The sequence below is a fragment of the Ascaphus truei genome, chromosome 2 (assembly GCF_040206685.1).
Source record: "Ascaphus truei isolate aAscTru1 chromosome 2, aAscTru1.hap1, whole genome shotgun sequence".
Taxonomy (NCBI): Eukaryota; Metazoa; Chordata; class Amphibia; order Anura; family Ascaphidae; genus Ascaphus; species Ascaphus truei.
This window is the reverse complement of record NC_134484.1, coordinates 110,966,966-110,991,272: the sequence shown is the minus strand read 5'-3', so window position 1 is coordinate 110,991,272 and position 24,307 is coordinate 110,966,966. Positions and strand designations below refer to the sequence as shown.

The 24,307-nt window shown below is 41.1% G+C and overlaps 1 protein-coding gene across 1 annotated transcript in view; it reads right to left on the bottom strand.

Annotated features, from left to right (window-relative positions):
* Positions 1–1,387: 1,387 nt before the first annotated feature.
* The window catches only part of BPNT2 (3'(2'), 5'-bisphosphate nucleotidase 2), a 43,677-nt gene continuing 20,757 nt past the window's right edge, over positions 1,388–24,307 (bottom strand). Inside the window, exons 2-5 of the mRNA XM_075584152.1 lie at positions 21,075–21,237; positions 17,405–17,500; positions 4,932–5,093; positions 1,388–2,998 (exon numbers count right to left, since the gene is read on the bottom strand). Of these exons, the coding sequence (XP_075440267.1) occupies positions 2,715–2,998; positions 4,932–5,093; positions 17,405–17,500; positions 21,075–21,237 (705 nt within the window). The 3' untranslated portion in view covers positions 1,388–2,714. The remainder of the gene's footprint in view (positions 2,999–4,931; positions 5,094–17,404; positions 17,501–21,074; positions 21,238–24,307) is intronic.

Sequence of the window (24,307 nt, the reverse complement as noted above, 5' to 3'; positions counted from 1 at the left end):
AACGTCTTTACAAAGCCTATATAGAAGCATACTGAAAATAGTTTACAAAAGAAAAATCAAGGCGCTAAATTGTGAAAACTAAATATATACAATAATATATAAATTGTGAATATTCTGCAGCCCAGGTGAGGTGGGGAATCTCACACCCCCACAAATCTAGAAGGAAAGGGGAAGACACCGTGGCACATGAATATATATCTGATGATGATTAGAAATACTGATTGGTGTACAAGTTTCCCACAGAATAAGCAGTGCTAAAAAATTTTTTTTCAATTTATTAAAAATGAATAGATCCCTATAGGGAATATTACATATAAACATTACCTGCGTCTTGACTGAGCTCAATCAATCCATATATATCTATATACACATACATACATATACACATATAAAAAACATGCAAAGAAACACATCCACTGTGTGGACTTTAGCAGAATTAATAGAATAACCACAATAGTAAATGCCATGTTGTTCAAATTGCTAATGTCCTAATCTTCAGGGTATGGATAATTGTGCGGTATCCCAGTTAAGTTTTATAGCATCCGACCCCTCTTTCTTTGAGGAAGTCTAATATATAAAACATGCTGAGTGTAGTAGCACACTATGATGTGTGTGTTGCAGCCTAGAGTTTTTAATGAACAGTCTTCTTGGAGCGGAGATGCGGTTAATTTTTAACTGCTGGGGTTTCTTCACTTAGGTGTATCTGGGTATAGTTGTCTTGTTGTTGAACTAGACTACCTTTGTTTGCCCATAAATGAAAGTTCTTATTTAAAGACACTCCTTAATATGCCTCTCAATGTTTGTGCCGGTAACATAAATAATACAGTCTTACTCACGGAGCTTAGATCTTTTACATGCCGTCACCTCTCCCTGCCCGGTTGGGCTAGAGGTCTTCTTGACACACACACACACACACACACACACACACACACACACACACACACACACACACACACACACACACACACCTTACCGCAGTGTTCGTCCAGTGCTGTATTACTGTAGTTACCTCTTCTGTAACTATTGAACTCCGAGGTCCACAGCAGTTGGGTAGTGATCTTTATTCAAACGTTGTTTTCTCCTCCAGCTTTACTCCAATACAGTCTCCACATCAGATTCTGCTCCGTTCCTACCCAGCGCCATCGCCAGGTACAGCAAACACGCCAAACGTTTTTCTCACCGCTCCCTCAGCGCCAAATCGGAGCCAAATCAGTACTTCTAATCATGAGATATATATTCATGCGCCAAGGTGTCTTCCGTTTCCCTTCTGAAACAATAGTTTCTCTAGCCATGTGGCAAGATTGTAAAGTTTCTGAAATCACAGGAAAACGGTCTCCTGTTTCAAGGTGAAACTTTGTATCGTTAGATTTTGAAATGATGTCAACTATTTACTTGGTACTTAAAAGTGTGTCATTTTATTTGTGTCCCCTGTAATACATTTTAAGATACAAGCAAGGGAGCAAGTAAGAGTATGAATCAACATAGCCCAGAATTAGAAATACATGACATAATAAAATGTAAGACCGTAATGAGTACATGTTGTATGAACATTTAATATACCTTATATTAAATGGTGGTAATATCTCATTGCCAATGTAACTTTTTGTCTAAACAGAGTTACAAATTGCTGTGCAATACATTGCACTAGTTAAGGGGTGGCCATCTATAGCAACCAACAGGTCAAGTTTTCAGGATATCCCTGCTTCAGCACAGGTGGCCCAGTCAAAGATTGCATCACCTGTGCTGAAGCAGGGATATCCTGAAAACCTGCCCTTTTGGTAGCTTGAAGACTGGAGTTGGCCACCCCTGCACTCGTGCAATATATTTACTGTGCCAGTAGCACTATTTTATAAGAGAACATAATGCGAGACAAAAAGATTGACAAGCCTTAATCATTTTTGCAACATAGTCAAACATTATTATGTTATTGACAATTATAAATATTTATCTAATCACAATAAGCCAATTAATATTTTAAACAAAAAGAAACACTGAAAACATTCAATGGGGATTGAAAATAATCACATCCGGGATGACAGAAGTATGCACATTTACAACAGGCAAGCTGTGGTGTGGAACATCTCTATTTAAATAATTCATAATAGTGTCTCAAATAAGCAACCACATCGTATGATTTTCTATTACGATAAATCATTTGAAGATGTTAAAAAAAAAAAATCTGAAAAATAACCACCACCAAATCTAAACACTAAAAAGTGTTAATTCTATGAGATTTATATCACAAACTTGTTTTATTTTCTTCATTTATATCATTTAACAGATGAGGAAAAGCAACAAGGCACAATGCTTTTTATTTTTTATTCAGGTTATGAGACGGTCGGGAGGGGAAAACACTGTCATTTACTTGATTTAATACCTTATGTAAATTAGTTTCAAAATATGACCCATACATTTTTGAAGAGTAATCCGTACAAATGTAAATTTTCAATTTGTTTTTACTCGTACACTTTCTGAATCCAATACTGAACTACTGAAAAGAGTATCAAATCAAGAGAAGGCATTTTGACTCCTCATCGCATGTTTTCTTGAATTCAAATTCAGAATGACATAGTAGAGAAACGCCCTATAACCAAAGTCCTCAGCTGTACCAAACTGCATTAACATGCATTGTTCTTCCCAGACTGATCAAGTCTTCTTATACACAGATCAAGCCAACAGTCTGTGTGCAAATTGTACACTTGTGTGGTCATCCCTCACTTGGGTGACTTCTTTACAAAGTTTGGAAGCTTTTCAGCTAATTTTTCAACAAGTGCACTGTGGTCCAATCCAATGCTGGCTAAGAGTCCCCCTTCATTCCCATCTGATCCTGTGTAAACAATTTCTTCTCCCTTAAGAGTAGTCATGTGACCGCCAAGTGCATTTAGTATGGCATTTCCAGCGCAAATGTCCCACTTCTTAATGTAGGTCACATGAATATAGACATCAGCCTTTTCTTGTCCTTTTTCGGTTACGTCCAGTAATGAAAGAACTTTATAACCTTGAAAACAAAAAGACGAGACATGCACATTTTGGTAAATGTTTTGAAAGGAAAAGTACAACAAAGCTGAGACTTTTTTTTTTTTTTTTTTTAATAAATATTAAAATACCTTTTTTTTACTGGATTTGTTAAAAAAAAAAAAAAAAAGGAGACAGCAACAAGAGGAGGCATAACAACAAAGAGAAAAGGAACACGTGGGTTAAAGAGAAGAGGTGGCACAGGAAAAGATTAGTATAAGCACTAAAAGGACATTTTAAAAAAAATGGCACACAGGTGTGATAGACGGGCGGTGGGGCGGGGAAGGAAGCAGGACACAAGCAAGAAGGTAAGGAAGTCTCCCACTTCACTTAGTATCTCATCCCACATGCCACCCGACTGCCCATAATCCCAGGGGAAAAAAAGGTATGTACAGGAACTAGATTGTAGTGTGGGGGTTCTGAGGCTTAAAACGCTATTTGCAAGGATGGTATAGTGTGACAATAAATGACATCATTAGTCACACTTGGCCAGCTCATTGAATAGACTATAAAACATATGCTACTCACATGGTTGTGAGTGAAAACAAGTTGTATTTCTAAATTAGTAAATGCCCCGTAGACTACTATAGAATGTAATTGCACATCATTATGTGCCAGCTAATGTTTGAGCCACCTGTGCTGAAGCAGGGATATCCTGAAAACCTGACCTGGTGGTGGCCCTTGAGGACTGAGGTAGGGCAGTCCAGCTCCAGAAGAAGATCAAAATTCAAAATAGGTTTGTTTTTTTCCTCATCTTTTTACCCCGGGGCAAGTTGGTAAGTTTTACCATGACAATTTCATGTTATTTTTGTTGAAGTAGCAGCACTCATACACAATATCATTTACTTCTGACGCCTGTTTTGCCTGTACTATAATGCAGCTGCAGACAAGTGCCCCAGAAAATAATTGATATTTGGATATCTTGCTGAAATAATTAAAACATATATATATTTCCCAACTACACATTTGTAGTGTCTGTCTGATTTTACTTGCATATTTCTAGGAAACATATGAAAATACCTTGTCTGAATTTGATTTTAGAGTTATATATGTATTAATGCAAAATAATACTGACATAAATACAGTAAAACAAACTCATTCAGAGTCAAAGACTTTTAGTGATGAGGAGTTACAGTACTAACAGTTTCCACAATGCATAATGTGAGACAAATATCCCCCGAGGACACGCGTAGGGTGGAGCATTGCTTACATTTTGAACATTAAGAGGGTGTTTTATCACTGGAGGACTGCAGAAGAGATTTGGTTCCCCTTTTACTGTTGGATGACATTACCTGCTTAATGGCCGTATAGCAGGAGCAACGGTGCTGCTGTTCAGTTCTAGATAGTGACCCAGGGTGGTGTAATGCCTGTCTCAAAGCTGCTTATGTACAGTAAGTGTATTACTTTGCGATATTAATCTATAAAGCAATTTTCACCATAGCAGTGTCTCCTACGCCCCCCTGCATCCACTCCACCGGTGCTCGCGCGCCCTTACCCACCTGTCGGCATCAGCGGGGTCATGTGACGTCACGTGACATTCCCATAGCAATGGGCGTCAACGTGTCATCTGAACCTCGGTAAGTTCAGTTGCAAAGGCCTCACCGATCCCCTGGCATTTAAATGCCTTGAGGAAGAGTTTGGGGCCTCTGCATCTGCCCCCCTCCAACCCCCCCAAGAAAAAACAGCACCCCCCAGCTCTATATAACCCAATTGCCCGATTTCATATGGAACATGTGAGTGCGCTATTAAACATTATCATGCTCACATTGAAAATGACTATACTGTACTGCACTATTTTTCTATTCCTTTCTTATGTCCTTGGATTTATTTCCTCCCAGAAATCCTTGCTGTCATAACATGAGAAATACCTGAAACTAGCAACCGTTTCTTATGATTTCTTATGGTGCATCACATACCTGCTCCACCAGCGGATAGGATTACAGTCTTGTTACCAAATGTCTGGCGGGCCACTTCTTTCACCTCCCCAGAATGAGAGCGAGATACAATGATGGTTGGAGTTGTCTCATCGTAGGAACTACGTGGTTTTATATTTGAAAAGTCACCAACCATTGCCCACGCTAAGAAAAAAAAACACAAAATAATTTATACTGAATTACGTTAATTCTAGTACTCGTTGCAGGGCTTTAATTAGACAACCATTTTCAGAGAAGGAGACATGCGTATTCAAGCATTAGAAAGAAAAATCAGATTACTTTCAACAACGTTGCGTCTAGTCAGGAGGAAGTAGGGGTTTTTTTTTGCGTTTGGGGCAAATTCTTTCAACTAGTATGTTAAAGAAAATCGTTCACATGAAACAAATAGCCAACAAAAATAATTAAACGTTAAATTGGTGTCATTATGAAGTCCAGCTTTTATTTATAACTATTTTGTTCCTGCAATGAAATGTTCTCTTACGGGTACACAATGTTCTCCAAAAAGGAAAATCTCAGCATGACCACCCAAATAGCTCTTTTCTGCCCAACTTCCACTTGACATACTGTAATTATTACCAATCTTTAAAAACAAAAATAATTTAAAAAAAAAAAACCCCCATTGTTTAGTGACTTCATTAAGGCGACAAAAACAGACTGAAGTTAGAACTTTGCTATCCACATTCCCTAAATGACAGCAATAACAACTTTCCTGAACGCTTGCATCTAAAATTGTGTTCTCTACTAATCTGGTACCTCACCTACTTGCTATAATGTTTAAAAACAAGTCTAAAATTACTCACCCAAGTCTGAAGAAAATACTAAACAAGCAAAGGATACGTCCCTTCCTTGTTTTGTATCTGTACGTGCTAGCATTGGAATACCAAGATTATTGTATCTTAGACCAGCGGTGCGCAAACTGGGGGTCGCAAGATTGTTTAGGGGGGGGCGAAGGCAGAGGCAGTGATTTTGCCAGGAGCAGAGAAAAAAGCCGTCTGTAGCTGCAATTTCTCTTTTGGCCATTAGGTGGCAATGTGCTACACAGCAACATCTCCTTCTTGCATCAGCGTGGTGTGAGTGTGTGACATGGGGGGGGGGGGGGGGGGGGGTTAGTGTGAGCCTGGCACATGGGGAGGGAGTGTGAGCCTGGGACATGGGGAGCGAGTGTGAGCCTGGGACATGGGGAGGGAGTGTGAGCCTGGGACATGGGGAGGGAGTGTGAGCCTGGGACATGGGGAGGGAGTGTGAGTCTGGGACATGGGGAGGGAGTGTGTGTGAGCGGGACATGGGGAGGGAGTGTGTGTGAGCGGGACATGTGGAGGGAGTGTGTGTGAGCGGGACATGGGGAGGGAGTGTGTGTGAGCGGGACATGGGGAGGGAGTGTGTGTGAGCGGGACATGGGGAGGGAGTGTGTGTGAGAGGGACATGGGGAGGGAGTGTGTGTGAGTGGGACATGGGGAGGGAGTGTGTGTGAGTGGGACATGGGGAGGGAGTGTGTGTGAGTGGGACATGGGGAGGGAGTGTGAGACAGGGACATGGGGAGGGAGTGTGAGACAGGGACATGGGGAGGGAGTGTGAGACTGGGACATGGGGAGGGAGTTTGAGTCTGGGACATGGGGAGGGAGTGTGAGACTGGGACATGGGGAGGGAGTGTGAGACTGGGACATGGGGAGGGAGTGTGAGACTGGGACATGGGGAGGGAGTGTGAGTCTGGGACATGGGGAGGGAGTGTGAGACTGGGACATGGGGAGGGAGTGTGAGACTGGGACATGGGGAGGGAGTGTGAGACTGGGACATGGGGAGGGAGTGTGTGTGCGAGACTGGGACATGGGGAGGGGGGGGTGAGTGTGACATGGGGAGGGAGTGTGAGACTGGGACATGGGGAGGGAGTGTGTGTGAGTGGGACATGGGGAGGGGGGTGAGTGTGTGAGTGAGACATGGGGAGGGGGTGAAAGAGAAAGTTGATCCAGGGCTACTTCGGATTTCTTTAGAAAAATGTATTCAGCACAAAAACACAACGTTTCATCCCTCCTAGGGGACTTTATCAAGTGACTGGCTTGTCACTTGATAAAGTCCCCTAGGAGGGATGAAACGTTGTGTTTTTGTGCTGAATACATTTTTCTAAAGAAATACGAAGTTGCCCTGGATCATTCTACTTTCTCCAATGCTGGATGTTCTAGGCAGATATCCCTGAACCTGGAGCACCGGTCTCAGCAAGTATCTTAATTATTTTTTTGTGGTGTGCAGCTTCTCTTGTGATATTGGGAGGGGGTGAAAGAGACATGGGGAGGGGGGTGAAAGAGAGACATAGGGAGGGGGGTGAAAGAGAGACATAGGGAGGGGGGTGAAAGACATTGGGAGGGGGGTGAAAGAGACATGGGGAGAGGGGGTGAAAGAGAGACATGGGGATGAGAGAGACACTGAAGACAAGGAGAGAGACACTGGCAGGAGGGAGACACTGGCGGGAGGGAGAGTGTGAGAGTGTGAGAGAGACACCGGCGGTGGGGGGGGGGGGGGAAAGAGAGAGAGACACACACTGGGGGGAGGGAAAGAGAGAGTGGGAGAGGGAAAGAGAGAGTGGGGAGAGGGAGACACTGGGAGAGAGGTCCTAATGTGGCGGGAAGAGATTAATAATACAGCAGAAATGGGGACGCTATTAGACAAATATAATATTTATTTTTAAGTGATGTAATTTGTTATAAATACTTTTTTTGTAGACGCGTGGCGTCACAAAACTGGTTCGCCCTCATTGCTGAACCAGCTCAAGTCATGTGATTTTGATTACATCAGGCAGGGGGGCCCCCGAGAAATTTCATGGATGAAAAGGGGGACTCGGCCTAAAAAGCTTGCTCACCCCTGTTTTAGACTATGACAGCAGGTCAGTATAGGTTTTTTTTATTTTATTCTGCTACAGTAGTTGAAAAAATACATTTGCAAAAAAATAACTTGCATATATGTTACATTACATGACCTGTAGGGGTCAGCATTGGCTAAGAGAACAGTAAAATAAAAAAATAAAAACTATAACGGATGTCGAAAAACAAAAAATGATGCTATTAAAGCGGAGAAAAGAAAAATAAAACAATTTCATACAGGAAGTTGAAGAGTTAATACTAGGGACCATTCAACTAATTTCTGTGTATGGAAAAAAAATCACAGTAGGTGAATCGCTGTGGGTGATCAACAACATGCCACTTCCACCCGTCTCCTTGTCAACTTCATACTCCACTCGTAAACCTTATAAATGGTTTGTGGTTTTCTGCGCAGGACAGTATTTTCCAGATTATTCCTACAGTACATTCCAGTCACTTTGCCTGTTATACAGTTTGGATATGAGCGATACATATTTACATAGATAAAAAAAAAAAAAGACATATGTCCATCTAGTTCAACCTATGTTAAATTTAGACGACCAATACTTAACCTATATTTACAGTATTTTGATCCAGAAGGAAACCAAAAAATCCCAGTGAAAACATCATCCAATACTGTAATACTGTTAAATGTATTGGTTCCCGACTCCAATAATGGCATTCAGATTTCTCCCTGGATCAACATCCTTCCCATGTTTACTTATTTAGTATTTTCCTATATACCTTTTCTTTCTATTGTATCTGCCAATCAAAGTCTAATTGGGTAATGAATACCACTTTAACTGCCCTTACTGTACAGAATCCTTTCCTTTGTTTCCTGGAAATTGCTGAGCTAAGAATATTGGTGTAGATCCGGAGCATCTGTCCGGTTATTACAAAAAGTTGGTTACTTCTAACAACCACAACGCCTGAATATCACGTTTAACACGTGAGTGCAAACTTTATAGAAACTTCAACATTGACTGCATTGTTGTGTTTGACAATATTGCACTATTTTTGGTGTCTTTATTTATCCCCTCTATGTCCTGATGAGATTTGCGCACCGGCTATTCTTCGTCGATTGCACATAACTTGGGCCTGTTTAGGTAAATAATAAAATGTACTGTCCTTTCATAAAAACGCTTGTAAATCAGAACAAATGTAGGACTGATTTACATGAGTATAGCAAGCTTTCTGGCCAGTGTTGCAGTAGGAAGAGGGAGAGCCATGCACGGGAGGGGGGGGGGGGGAAGAGGGAGAGCTATGCACGAACAGACTTCCCTCCCAAGCCGCCTCCCTCCCGTAGCTCCTTCCTCCTCCCCTCCTCATTGGCTGACACGTGCACCACGTGACACGTCAGACCTGCAGAACACAAGCCGCTGGAAGCTCCAGCAGGCTGACGCGTCACAGCACGCAGTCAGCCCTATCGGAAGGAGGCAGTGGGGGCAAGCACACATTAGGTAAGGGGCTGGTGGCCCGCGCGCACCGCCGACCGCAGCGGGGCCTCAGCCTTAGTGGCCTCTTTTCTAATGTAAACAAATCTAATTTAGCTATCCTCTCATCATATGTCAGATTTTCCATCCCCTTTATTAATTTGGTGGCTCTTTTCTGCACGCTCTAGTTCCATAATGTTTTTTCTATGGAGTGATGTCCAAAACTGTATTCAAGGTGTTGTCTTACTAATACTTTATACAGTGGCATAATCATGATTTCTTCCTTTCCATCCAGACCCCATTTAATGCCAATGAGATCTTATTTGCCTTTGCAGCTACTGCCCGACATTGAGCTCGATTGCTAAACCTACTGTGTATAAGCACTCCTAAATCCTTCTCCATCAAGAATTGACCTGATTTTGCAGAATTTAATTTATAAATCACTTGTTTATTCTTGTTTCCCAACTGCATAACCTTAAATCTACCTGTATTAGACCTCACCTGTCATTTACCTGCCCAAGTTTCCAGTATATGAAAGCCCTTCTGGAGAGAAATTACTTCTTGTTCTGATTTTACTACCTTACAAAATGTAGTGTAAACAGCAAAGATGGAGACTTCGCCATCTATGCTAACCTCAAGGTCATTAATAAACACGATAAAAAGCAGGGATCCCAGTACCAATCTTTGAGGTACTCCACTTACAAAATTAACACAAACTGAAAAGGTTCTATTTATGACAACTCTGATGTCTATCCTGCAGCCAGTTTTCAATCCAGATGTAAATGTTTTTTACCAAGTCCAATTTCCTTTATTTTGTACACCTACTTCTGTGACACCAAATTAAAAGACTCTGTAAAATCTAAGTAAACCATATCAATTGCATTACCCATGTCTAAATTCCTACTTACCTACTCAAATAAAACGTTTAAGGTTAGTTTGGCATGACCTATCCTTCAGAAATCCATGCAGACTATTACTAATATTACTAATTTCCTGAAGAAACTGGAACTGAAAGGCAGTCTGGCCAGATCTCGACTTCCCCACGGTCAGACTAAATGCCCATAAGGATTAACACAGCAGGGGCCCCTGCTTCTGAATGTGTGTTTTTATTACAGAGTATTGAAGCAAGGGGTGCAGAAGCAGGACCATTCATTTCAGGTCTGGGGACCAACTGCTTCCCGAGGTACAGGCATCCGTATCGGGTGCCGGTATCTCCTGCAAGTTTAAATGTCCTGCGTCACGGCCCACGGTGCAAAGGTTTTGTCCCGTGGTGAAGGCAAAGGAAGCAGCGACCAGCACCTGATTGTGCCCCTGTCACTGATGTACAGCTAGGCTCCGGGAGTCTTTAGTTCCTCAAATGATCTTCCTGTCTAAATGCATTACAGACTTCTGATGTTAAGCATTGCAAACATGTCAGAAATAGTCATTTTTAAAGTACTTAACATAACTTTGTGCCCCGGACATACTTAAAAATGAGGTCACTAAATGTAATTGCTCCACAAAAGGTGATAAACTATAGCATGCTTCAGCTCTCCTTCCTGTGAATGGGAGTAAAGGCCTACCTAAAGTTTAGCAATAGTTTGTGAATCAGGGCCTTTATATAGTGACCCGCTAAAATATGCTGAAAATGTTAACAGACATGTTAAAAAATGCCTGTTTTGGCAAGGCAAATCTATCCAAAAGTGCTTACATGTACCCACGTTCTGTACGAATATATTGGATGATATGATGTAATTATTTTTCAAGACCATCACACAGGCGACATCAGGGGTGTCAAATTTGAAGCCAACTACTCCTCCATCCACACCACCGACCACTCTGGGGCAACTACAATACACCCATCACACATCCCATTAAAAACACCAGTAACACTTTAATTACCTTAGCAGTAGTAACCACTAAGGCAATGAAGGGGTTTACTGGTGTTTTAATGGTTGGGCATCGGCCCTTTCTTCAATGTTGGTAAGAACAAAGAGGCGGAGGAGATGGGAGGACGAGGAAAACGAGGGCCTTCATCCTGGCAGTGGTAAGTAAAACATGTATTAATGTAATTTTTATTTTATTGCACTGTATATTTGAATGGGCAAAAGTGTTATGAGCCATATTTAGCTAATAGGGCTTTTGCCCATTCCTATGTGGTGTCGGGGGAGGGAGGGGGGCGGGTTGTTGGGGGTAGAGAGGGTGAGGGAAGGGGGTAGTTGCCTGGGGATGGATGCTTAAGCCTCTGGGGTGGTTAGCGGGAGGGATTAACCCCTTAATTACGTTGGCAGTCATAGGTATTAACAAGGTTGTAACCGCTACCTAATAGGTAAATTATTAATTTTTGGTAAATAATGCTACCCAATAGGGAATTAATGATATAACCCCTCCCACAACCCTACTGGGAGGCCTAGCCACCCACCCTGGGGCAACTACCACCTTACCCACTCCTTCTACCCTGAGCAAACCGGGTACTTCTGTTTAACCCTGTCATTACCGCAGCGGTTTGCCACTAAGGTAATGAAGCTTTTATTTTTATTACATAGGATTGAAGCAGGGCATCTGCGGAGCTGCACCGCATTACTTTCAGGTCCTTACTCCCTGCTTCCCGAGTTATAGGCTCCGGTATGGGGTGCTGGTATCTTTTGTGAGTTTAATTCTCCCGTGTCACGGCCGTGGCCCACACCTGAAATTATTGCGGTTCAGCTCCAGAGACCTCTTGCTTCAATGCTACGTCATTAAAATAAAAACAGTGTGATTGACTGTTAGAGCTGTGTAGAGAGAGGGATTGATTCCTTCTGTTCTCTCTGCGCAGCTCTTCCAGACTGTGGCGGACAAGTAGGATTAACGCAGTGCGAATCCCATTTAGAAGCACGGACCCCCGCTGTATTCATCCTGATGGGAAATTCCCCCCTGCTCTGCTCTTGGCAGTGACCGGGCCACGGTTCACCCGCTCCAAGTACAAGGCAGGGTGGAGATAAATCTGACTGCATCCGTCAGCATTACTGAATATTATCCCTTACTAAACCTTCAAGTAGTTTCCCTACTATTGATGAGAGTGAGGACACTGGGGCGCAACCTAAATGTGCAAATAAAGTATAAAAGGGCGTGAAATACGCAGTTATAAGATAATGGGTGAACGGCAGTGAGAGGCCGAGAGTATTGAAAAATATACTGGCCCAAACTGTCGCTGCTGCTCAGCTGAAGGAGAACCTTCTACTATTGATGTCAGGCTTACAGTTCCATAATTCCCCGGTATAAATTTATGGCCCATTTAAAATGTGTAAAGTATATCCTCTATAACCCTTCCCATTTCTTCATGTAACCATTCCCAAAATTGGTCACAAACACAGGGGACAACATCAGAGCGGTGTCAGATTGCATTACAGTATATTATCTGAGGACTGTCAGGAATAGCGAAAGTAGAAAGAGAAATAGCCGCACTCTTCTTTTAAAATAGCATAAGATCATTTATTGCAATTCATAGAAACAAAAAAGTAGTACAACGTTTCGGGGACCAGTGCACCCGAGGAAGAGTTAACACGGGTCCCAGAAATAATGTGCTACTTTTTTTGTCTCTATGAATTGCAATAAATGATCTTCAATGTTTTGAAAGACGAAAGCGGCTATTTCTCCATCTACGTTCGCTGGGAAAGTACTTTGATTTACAGGCAGAACCAAAAGGCACAGGAAGGGTATTTTTGATCTTGGTGCACCAAGTTAATATCCAATACTAGATACAATTTACTACTTCTAAACATGCGCATAAAATAAAGTGCCGTTTTTAAAACAGATTTTCACCGATCTAATGCAAAACTAGTTTCTTTTTTAGAAATTTGATAACAGATAACTCCTTATTGTCTTACCAATTAGATAAGGAATATAAACCAGAAATAATGAGACGTTATTTAAATAAAGTACTGGTTCTATATTTAGAACTAGTATAACAATATTGTGCATTGCATTTTAAATCCTGCTGTGTGCCTTTGTAATACTTTAAAAAGTGAGCTGAGGTGGACAACATTTTTTGGCCTTTAATAAAATAATGCTGAGTACAGTATGTCTATTGCCAGATCCAAGATGGGCAGAAGCAGTCCTGGCCAAAAACAATTCAGCAAATTAGTAGGAATCAACTTCAGTTTAAAAAGGCAAATTGTAGAAAATGCAGTTTCGCACAATAAACTGAAGAGTAGACGCTACGTTCTGTCTTAATCTTGGTCCAGTTTTATTCAGCCGGTATACTGTACTTTTAAAGGAAAACAAACAATGAATTATTAAAAAAAAAATTGGTGCACATAATCTACTGTTTTGGAACTCACACAACTCGACACTTTAGTACCTCAAAAAGACCAAACCTGCCCATTTCCATCATAGAATGTTTATGTATGTGGGTTACAGGTGCTAAAATCAACTGCTAAAGTAACAACTGAATAAAACTGTCTGTACACATGTTCAAACAAAAATAACTTGACTTTTTAATTAAAATACACACACAAATTGTCTTTATTGTTCACAATATCTAGGTAAGGCACAGAAAGATTAAGTTATTGGCCTAAGATCATAGGAAGTGTAAGTAGCCAAGTCAGCTTGTGTATGCAATGTACCTTACACTACTCATTCTTAATAAAAAATGGAAATCAAAGCAGCTTAACTTAAATGCGAGAAATATATAGACTGGTAGTGATCCAAAATATTCGAACTCTTTCCCTGCAGCCAGGTATATCACTCTCACTCAGATTGAAAAAAAAGCCCGAAAACAAATATAGCACAAACGGAAAAAGCAAGTTATCTGTGAAAAAGAGGACGGTACCCCACTCCAAAGACTTGTAACTCACAAGATTTATTCTTGATATAGACGTGATACATTGCGCAAATGGAATAGACTCCTGCACTCCCCACTCGTCACAAAGACAAGAAGAAACAGACAGCACACTGAGAACCAGAATGTTATTAAAAGGAGTTCTAACAAGGACTGCACATAAATGCAATAACAATGTGCACAAGAAAAAGTATATGACTTACAATGTTAAAAACAAGGTGAGTCAGAATCGGGAGGGACGGATGCAGCTGGAGTGGTTTGTTGAGGGTCCGGCCCGCTCGCTCCGTCAGCTGAATTTGCAGCTTTTCTCTTCCCGGTCTGTTCTCCAATGAAACTGCGCGCAGCAACCCCACGTGAGCTCTACGCGTTTCGCACTGCATACTTCATCAGTATGTCACATGATGAGGTTGCTGATAGTTTTTATAGCGGTTCTGAGCCAGTCACATCCAACCATATAAAGATGGTGTAGACTGGCTCAGACGGCCAGCAGCTGAATATATATCAATTGTAAAACACAGATGGCTACTGCAAACACTTAAACAATAGTGTTTACTTCACACATAGCTCAGTGTGCCTGGTAACAATGATGAGACATTTTACTCACAAAATTTATTCTCAAAATAGTCGGGATAAATTTCGTAAATTGAATAGTACTGCACTCCCCCCTCGTCACCACAGCAACCCCGGATGTCTCAGAAATTGACTCACGGAACATAGAGAGAAGGGGAATAGAAGACAATACAGAAAGCGTAATATAGTTTAATGAAATAGATAACACTGGAAAACTGCAAGTATTGAAAGTCCCATTGTATATCTCTTTACTATTTTAGCATTGTGGTTCTAGCTAATTAGGATACACTGTAGCTTTCAGAACCCATTCCACTTATTGTTAGGTGAGATGATTAGGAGCAGCCTGCATCATAAACCGTGCTGAAGCGAAATACGCAGGGTGGTTACCAACGCAGGACAGAGGATGTACCAGAGGCGAGTGTGGCGATCACGAAACCCAGAGTGGACACCATGGTGGTGAGATCGAGACAAAAACTTGCTTCGAGTCTGTTACTCAACGCGCTCTATTTTTATATGTATATTGTGAGTGCATGGTGCAGCTCTTATCTTTTTATCTATTTCATTAAACTATGTGCACTATCCTGTATTCCCCCTTCTCTCCCATTACTGCCCACAATTTTCAATTTGCCCCGGTATCTGGAGAGGAGAGTACAAAAGAACTCCTTAAATTAAAAATAAGCAGTTCGACAACTTACTGGTGCAATATTCCTAGATTTTGCAAAGGCTGTTAATACTGTTGATCATGTTATCTTCCTAAACAAACTTCAGTGCTCTGGAATAGGGAAACATGCTTTAAACTGGTTTCACTCCTACCTATCGAGTAGATCCCAACGTGTATCTCGAGCACTATCTGAACAAGCTCCTCACCCCTACCACATACCACACTAATCACCTGAGATTTGACTCCAAAAAGACTGTTCACAGTCCAAAGGTTCAACAAAGTATTCTGCCGCTCCTCCTCTCACCGTGCACCTCACAACTGGAACAATCTACCGGAGACTCTCCCAGCCGCCTCCGGTCTAAGTTCCTTCAAAACTAAAGCTGTCTCATACTTTAATCTAGTATGTATCTTTTACATATACACCTATAACATGTATTGTCATTAACTGTTCATGCAATGTCTTTATATATAATGTATAACCCTGTTCATTTAATGTAACCATATAGTTGTCATCACGGTTCTGTGCCCAGGACATACTTAGAAACGAGAGGTAACTCTCAATGTATTGCATTCCTGGTAAAACATTTTATAAATAAATGTCCTCTAACCCCATTCCTGAAAAATTTCAGGTTGTGGTGGTGACAAGGGTGGAGTCTATTCAACGTACCCAATTTATCATGTCTATATCAACAATAAATCTTGAGTTACAAGTCTTTGGAGTGAGGTACCCCCATCTTTTTCAAAGATCACACTATGTTTTTCCCTTTTCTCTATAGATTTTTTTCTTTTTGGACAACTCATCCTTAAACACAAGATATTATAAAATATAGGCTCAACTGTTAATAATTCTTGGCATTATTGAAATCCCCGCTCTGACTTGTCAAAATCTGGTGCATTTATAGTCTGTAAAAATCAAATTTTTAGCACCATGCCAAACTAGAGGGCAGGGATCTCTCTACTTTCATACTGGATTGAGCAGAAGGTACGTCAGTGAAAAGGAGAAAAAAATCAGCCAGGAGGGGATGGGAGGAGAGATTTGGAGGTGGGCTGGAGAAGCCGGTAGTAAGTGCAAAAAACTGCCCCTTGGTAATTATTATTTTTTAAATAATGAATAGGAAAACAAATTGCCTATAATAGTAATAATTCCTCAGGACACGACATTAACTGTCCCAGAAATCCCCTATATTAATGGCCAGACAATGTCCTGTCCTTCAGGGATTCATTCTGAAATAAGATATAGGACCTACTGTAGCAGAAGGATTGTACTTGTCACCCAAATATATTTGCATTAAAACTATTTCTTTACCACTATAGCCAACAAATAATATACAGGGGTGCCCTAACTGGGCGGTGCGAGATTCTCTGCCGGGGGCGCAGGGTTTACAGAGGCCCCGCACGCTTCGAGAACGCATTTAAATTAAATCCTGGGGGTTTCGGCGAAGGCCTCTGTAAACTTCACATAACTTGGCTCAGACGGCTTCTGGAGACGTGTTGCCGACTTCAAATGAAGCCGCGGGGTCATGCGATACCGCGCTGCCATGGCAACGTGACATCAGAACGCCAGAGCCAAGGGAAGGAGGGGGCGCGGAGAGCCGGCAGGGGGGTGCAGGAAAAAAAGATTGCGCACCCCTGCAATAAAATATCAACATGCAAAACAATATTGCTAGACGTGGCAGGGCTGTTTAGCGGTTAATGCACACTGGTCATCAATGTTAACAAGCTCTCAGTAAAGTATTGTGATTTCAATATGAAGTGCAGAAATCTGCCGTCTAGTAATCTATAAAAGTAAGTTGTTCTGTGTTTAAATTGAGACACTGAAAGTATGTGGTCATATTTCAACCAAAAGTATTTTTTTTTTTAACTTTTACTGTTGTACTGCCAAGTTGCATCAATTAAATAGAAAAAAAAAATAAAAACAATTGAAATCAGCTATCCTGGTCATTTTCTTTTTCATTTACCAAAGGTTTTTCTGCCGCCCAAAATTATAGGAAAGAGTCGCACAATGTTGGTCTGGATATTTGAGATGCAAGTGTGCAATTGTACAATTGCAAAGCTCCAGACATGATTCAATCAATAGAAATTATTTTAGCTGCTTAAAAAATAAATAAATAAATCAAACATTTGATAAAATAAACAGCACTCACCAGTATAATCTGTGAAAGGTTTATGTATTACTCCAATAACAGGTTTTCCATTAACAGCAACACACACCATAGTAGTGACATAATTAATAAGATTCTCTGAAAAGATAAGGAGAAAAAAGGTTGTTTCTTCAAAAGACTACATATTTACTTTTTCTATGTTAACAGAATTATACAGTAAAGAAAAAGCCAGGGAATGAAACTCTGTCAAAAAGCAGACTGCACTGAAATGCAAAATACAAAAAAGTGAAGTATTTCAATATTGTCCAAAAAAGGTACAACAATATAATAACGAAACAAAATACAGATAATACAAACATGCAAAAAAGGGCCGACGCAGCTGAGACATCCTTCAGATTCATACAGACTACCCCATATCAAAAAGACTTAAACAATTCCTTTTCCGAATGCAGCCCAGTAGTGGACAACATTATATACTGTACATGGACAGCCCTCTAAAAGGCCACACATTACTTCCATACTCCCACTGGGGGAACGTTGCAACTGTGGGTAAGAGCTTCTCCCCGCACCCTTCAATCAGCTGTATAATCCTGGTACACTAAACAATACTACCTCACTCACTTCATACACTGGGAACCACTGATTAGCACAGGAGGAGTGGTCCAGTATCTACTGTATTATCACACAGTCATTAAGCATCTGAGGGAGAACGCTATGATACGCATCAGCAACATACCCGATACCTCTGCGATAGAGAGAGAGGGTGAGCAGGCTGCTGGGGCATGCGGCCCCGTGGGCGGCACGTGGCCCCTGGTTGCCCACAAATTATGTATCTAAACCACAAGAGGAAACACAACCGCTGCAGCCCACCACATAGGGTGCGTGACATACATGCAGTGCCTAAAGGGTTCAAATCTAAGAAGCACTATATGTGCTATGTATGACCTACAGTGCACGGTTTCTTTCTTTTTTACATTTCACTATAATTATTAGGGCACTTCTTATTCTGCTTCTGCTCTTCTCTCTATGCAGTGGAAGAAATACATAATACAGTATAATAGAGTTTGTAGGACCTACTGAAATAGGTTTACCGTGACATGGTTGTAGGCTTCATATATTTCAGCCAAAGTATTGAACTAAATGACCCATATTTATGAAGAACATAGATAAATTACATATGAATGTATATAATGTACATACACACACAGCAATGACAATGTTAGAATAGTGAAAACTAGAATTAAACTTAAATCATAAAAAAGGAACACTTAGAAATACTAAAAAGGATAATAAGTACAGCTCAACCCCGTTATAACACGATCCGTTACAACACAAATCCACTTATAACACGATGCAAGCGTGGCTCCCAATTTTCGTATTTATGAATACTTTACAACACGATTATTGGTGTCTTAAATACTTTATTGTACAATGCATACAATTGTACATTATTTCTAACGCGATCCGCTTATATCACAATGTGATTCTTTGGACCCCAAGCACAACGTTAAAACGGGGTTGAGCAGTACCGTACATATGTTGAAAAAATACTTAAATGTTTAAGAGCCGAAGCAATATAAATGACCACCACAATGGGACTTTTGGGAGTCGCAAGCTGCCTTCTCCACAGGGAAAACTGATCCCAATGATAATCTAGAGGGGAAAAATAGAAAGAGAGGGGCACTCTCCTAGTGTAATATTGCTAGAACAATTCAATATTAGCTAAAAACAACAATGGTTAAATTCACAAACATCAGATGTTAAATCACATTTCAGTGCAATACTCAATCAGTCCCCATCTCGGCTGTGGAAACACCACGGTCTTTCCTCGTGTCTGGTCCGCAGTGGATGCTTATCCCATGAACCAGAAAACGGAAGTAATGCAGGTAAACGTGTTAGGTGATTCAGATCCCCAACTAAGGCAGACCTAGAACGGAACAACGGAGTAAAGGCTCAGTCAAGGACTGTCCAGTTCACCACTCTGGGAACAATTGAAAGAGACAGGTGAATCTCCAGGCAGAGTTACTTCTTGCCGGAGAACTTGGTCTGGAGCGTACCATTACTTCTGGTTTCCAGTTCATGGGATAAGCATCCACTGCGGACCAGACACGAGGAAAGAAAGTGGTGTTTCCACAGCTGAGATGGGGACTGATTGAGAATTGCACTCAGAAATGCGATTTAACATCTGATGTTTGTGAATTTAACCATTGTTGTTTTTAGCTTTGTATTAAATTGTTCTAGCAATAGTGCGCCCCTCTCTTTTCCCCTTGTATGTGTGTAATAATGTACATAGAGCTCATCACAGCAGTAATACACGTGACACAGTAATATAAATAACAAATACAATTAACACAATAGTAATAAGCACTTCAAACATAAAAAGTAACATTAGGAAAAGGAGTCCCTGCCCCCAAGAGCTTAGAATCTAATTGGTAAGTAAAAAGAACGTACAGAGACACTAGGAAGGTGTTCTGGTAAGTGTGTCTGAAAAGGGCCATGGTCGATTTATGAAGTGTCTAGTTATCAGCCTCTGAGCTACCAATATGCATTGTTACAGAGGTGGGTTTTAAGATTGGTCTTAAAGGTGGATAGAGAGGGTGCTAGTCAGATATGGAGGGGCAGGGCATTCCAGAGGTGTGTGGTAGTAGTGAAAAAGGTTTAAGGCGGGAGAGGGCTTTAGATACAAAAGGGGTAGAGAGAAGACATCTTTGAGCAGAACGTAAGAGTCGTGATGGTGTTTGGCGAGGAATTAGGGCTGAGATGTAAGGAGGGGCAGAAGAGTGGATAGCCTTAAAAGTGAGAAGGAGAATTGTGTGTGTGATACAGGATTTGATAGGAAGCCGGGAGAGGGATTTCAGCAGGAGAGACGCCGGGACAGATTTAGGATAGAGTAAAGTGATTCTGGTAGCAGCGTTTAGGATAGATTGTAGGGGAGACAGGCGAGAGGCAGGAAGGCCGGACAGCAGGAGGTTACAGTAATCGAGATGGGAAAGAATGCATGTGGTCAAAGTTTTAGCAGGTCTAAATGATTTGTCAAGTTGGATGTAGAATTGGGGCATTTTTGTCTCTTGTTGTAGACATGTGGTCACAAACCCAGTAGCACTTCAAATGACATACAGTGAGCTTACTAAGACTATGTTGAAATTTTCTGCTATAGAACAGTTCATTTACATCAATGCCCAATTATCCCACCACAAGTCCATTACAGGCTTTAAACAAAAGCAATATTGTATTTTGTCTTTAACAATCTTTCATAAAAAGAATATAACTTCTCAACAGTCTGACTTGGAAGTTACTGGGTTTTAAATTCTCTCTCAAGCTATGGAAAGCCACATGATAAATATCTATTATTGTAATTTCTTGGGCATATGTATCACGTAACCGTATCTACGTTAAACTTCCATTGTTTTCTTAATATATTTTAACGTTCCTCCATATACTATAGGATATTAATGGATTTTAGGATGAAACGCCATATGCTAAGAGTATTCCAATTTGCTTTTAGTTTCTAATACATTTACATACACAACTAATCCATTTTTTCCCTACAACAGAAAACCTTAATGTACGGACAATTATTGAACAATACAATGAAGATAAATTCCAACAACTGAAATATTAAAGACTGGCACCTTTGAAAAACACAAAAAGAAAGAAAGCCAAACAGTGGACTACACTAATGTTACAATTCCTTTAAAGAAAAGGAGTATACCTGTGTACTCGTATGTTGCATCCAGTGGGTCTATCCAGATTGTAATACTCTCTGAAGGAACTGGCTTTGGGGTCAGTATTATACTGCTTATCTCATCAGGAATATTATGATCCCAAGAGATTGATTCCTGGTCATCTTCTTCAATATGTTCTTCTGTGTTTACCTGTATAGTAAAAAGACAAATGGATTCTGTCAGTACATTTGAACTTCACTGTGGAAGTAATTAAGCAAATTCAGTTTAGATCCTTATGGGGGTTTTGTACTGTAAATTAATAAGCTGTTTTTACTTTATTTTGGTACCCTTTTGGACGTTTGGTAGTCAGTACAACAGTTTTATACAAGAGGCTTTGATGCTTACACAAGAAAAGCTTAAATTAGAGTTCAAGTTCTAAGTTGTCATTTGGCAAAAAACACACAGAAACTGGCATAAAGTCCCCGGAGTAATGTTACTTTTAAAAGAAAATACATGCTTACAATATACAATTATTGAACAGGTAATGGATTAAGAGATTGGCATGAGACAAATAACTACAATGAAAGCAAAGTATAAATCAGGGCTTCCAAAGATTAACACTCAACTACATCCAAAAGATCCGTTTTTTTAAAAGATCTTTATAATTAACATTTAAGTAACCCCAGCTCTTATCACCAAGACTAATTACGAAGGTTTTCCTAAAAAACGGGTCTGCTGGTTGCTTTGAACAATTCAGTTTGGGGAGCCCGAGTTAAGGGGAGCAATAAAAGTCAATTGACTTACCCCTTGATCCTATTCCCTCTCAGGCACACTAACCCCACCACCATGACGCATCTTTTTAACCGCTCTCATCCCACATTTCTTTAAACATGCACTCTTCATGCCCATTCTAAAAAAACAATCCCTCTCGTGCCCCAGACTGCCTAACTACCGGTCTGTCTCTCTTCTCTTCTTTGCTTCGAAGCTACCAAAGCAGCTTGTATACAACCGACTGACTCAATTTCTTTCATCCAACTCACTGCAATCTTGTTTCCTCCCTCTACAATACACTAAGACAGTACTAACAAAAAGTGTCCTCCGACCTACTCACAGCTAAGTTTAAGGGTCACTTCTCCATCTCTCTGCTGCCTTTGACACAGTTTTTCACCCCCTTCTCCTGCACACTACACTCCATTAGCATGTGTGATGTAGCCCTCTCTCCTGGTTTAAGTCCTACTCTTTCAGCGTTTCCTTCTCTGGAATCTCCTCCTCACTCTCTTTCTCTCGGGGTCCCACAAGACTGTCCTTGGTCCTCTGCTCTTCTCACTCGATACCTCTTCTCTTAGTAAACTACTGTAGCGACACATCTTATTCTAACATTTGCCCGTAATTGACCGGGGCTTTACTCCGGCTGGCGCAGGAACTAGACCGCGCGCCAGCCGCATCTCCTCCGTGCACCCCCCTCCACTCGCGCGCATTTTTCTGTCCCTTCCCGACCCCCTGGCTGCTCCTGCTGTGCCCCTTCTGCTTCCCCGTACCCCCGCTTACCTCACTTCAACTTCAGGGGATGTCGGGGAAGCTGGGGAAGCCGGACGCACCACGTGACAGTGACGTCACAGTGACGCGCAGACATGCCGCGTCACTACGCGGCCCGCACGCATACTGCCGTGCGGGCAATGTTAGAATAAGATGTGTCGCCACTGTAATACAATCTTTTGGCTTTCAGTATCATCTCTATGGTGATGACACCCAAATCTAACCTCTCCGCAATCTCCTCCTTAATATCCCACCATTACCTGAAGCTTAACAGACTGAATATACTTTCCCCCTTCCACCATCACCCCTACACCCAAACTCTCCCTCACTGTCAATACCACAATCTCATCAACACACAAAACCTACTGCCCAAGGGTCATCTTGGACTCTTGTCCTCTCCTTCAATCCTCACATTTAAGCACTCCCGCCTCCAAAATATTGCTAGGATAAACTATTTTCTCACTCATGATGCAGCTAACATACTAATTTTGCACACTCTCCCTAATCTTGACCCGCCTTTACTACTGCAGCCTTCTATTACTTGGCATTCCCCTCTTTCGCCTGACCAAACTCCAATTCATCCACCTCACTCACCGCTCCACTTCTGCTGTTCGATTATGAAAATCCCTACACTGGCTTCCCATATCCTCTAGAATTACATTTAAAACTCTAGATCTGACTTACAAAGCTCTCAATGATGCTTCCCCCCTTTATATTTTAGCCCTCGTCCCCAAATATACACCTAAAAGCCCCCTTCATTCTGCCTATTACATCCAACTCTCCTCCTGCCTACAAGACATCTCCCATGCTGCACTCTGTGGAATGCTCTACCACATACAATCAGACTAGAGATTGTACAGTACGTTAGCATATCTCACAGGTATCTCAGGTGTGCTACTTTTAATGCACTAGGAATATTGAACTGGCAACCAGGAAGGGCAAGTGGTATGCTTCTAAAGGAAGCCAGGGGCTCTGTGAACAGGGGGCAGTGAGAAGCTCAAAAGTATGTTGCCCAGGCTATCAGATGTTGTGGGCTCTAATCCCGTTGGGCCTGACACCCATTCCTGACAATGTGTCTCAGTTGTCAACTCAAAATAGATTTATGGAGATCTTTTAAAAGGTGTGGGATGCAAGTCATTTAAATATACTTTGCATATATCATTAGCATATCTCTGAGGTGTGTTTTTTAATAGAGAGCTCTCTCCCTTCATTATTTTGAATATATATATATATATATATATATATATATATATATATATATATATATATATATATATATATATATATATATATATATACACACACACACACACACACACACACACACACACACACACACACAACTTGAGACTAGTAAAATAAGTGTCTCTGCAAAAGTCATATTTCAGGGATTCGGAATCTGATGAATTCTGGATTTCTAAAAATCTGGAATCCGATTCTGGCTGAAAGCCAATGGCGGATTCGACGAAATTTGCATGGATTTTTTAGATCCCAAGCCATGTTCGGATTCAGTGTGCAGATGGGATTTTGTTAAAACCAGTGTCGGAAATCCGCTGAACGGATTCCAACTGTTTTGCCCACCAATACATCACTCTCCCTCAGCTTTCAGCCATTTAAAAACTCTCTGAAAACTTACTTTATAAGCAGGGGTGGACAAAAATGTAAAATATACTTAGGAGTCAGCCATAATCTTTTATAGGAGCTTGCAGTGTTGTGTGTGTAATAAATAATAATAATACACACT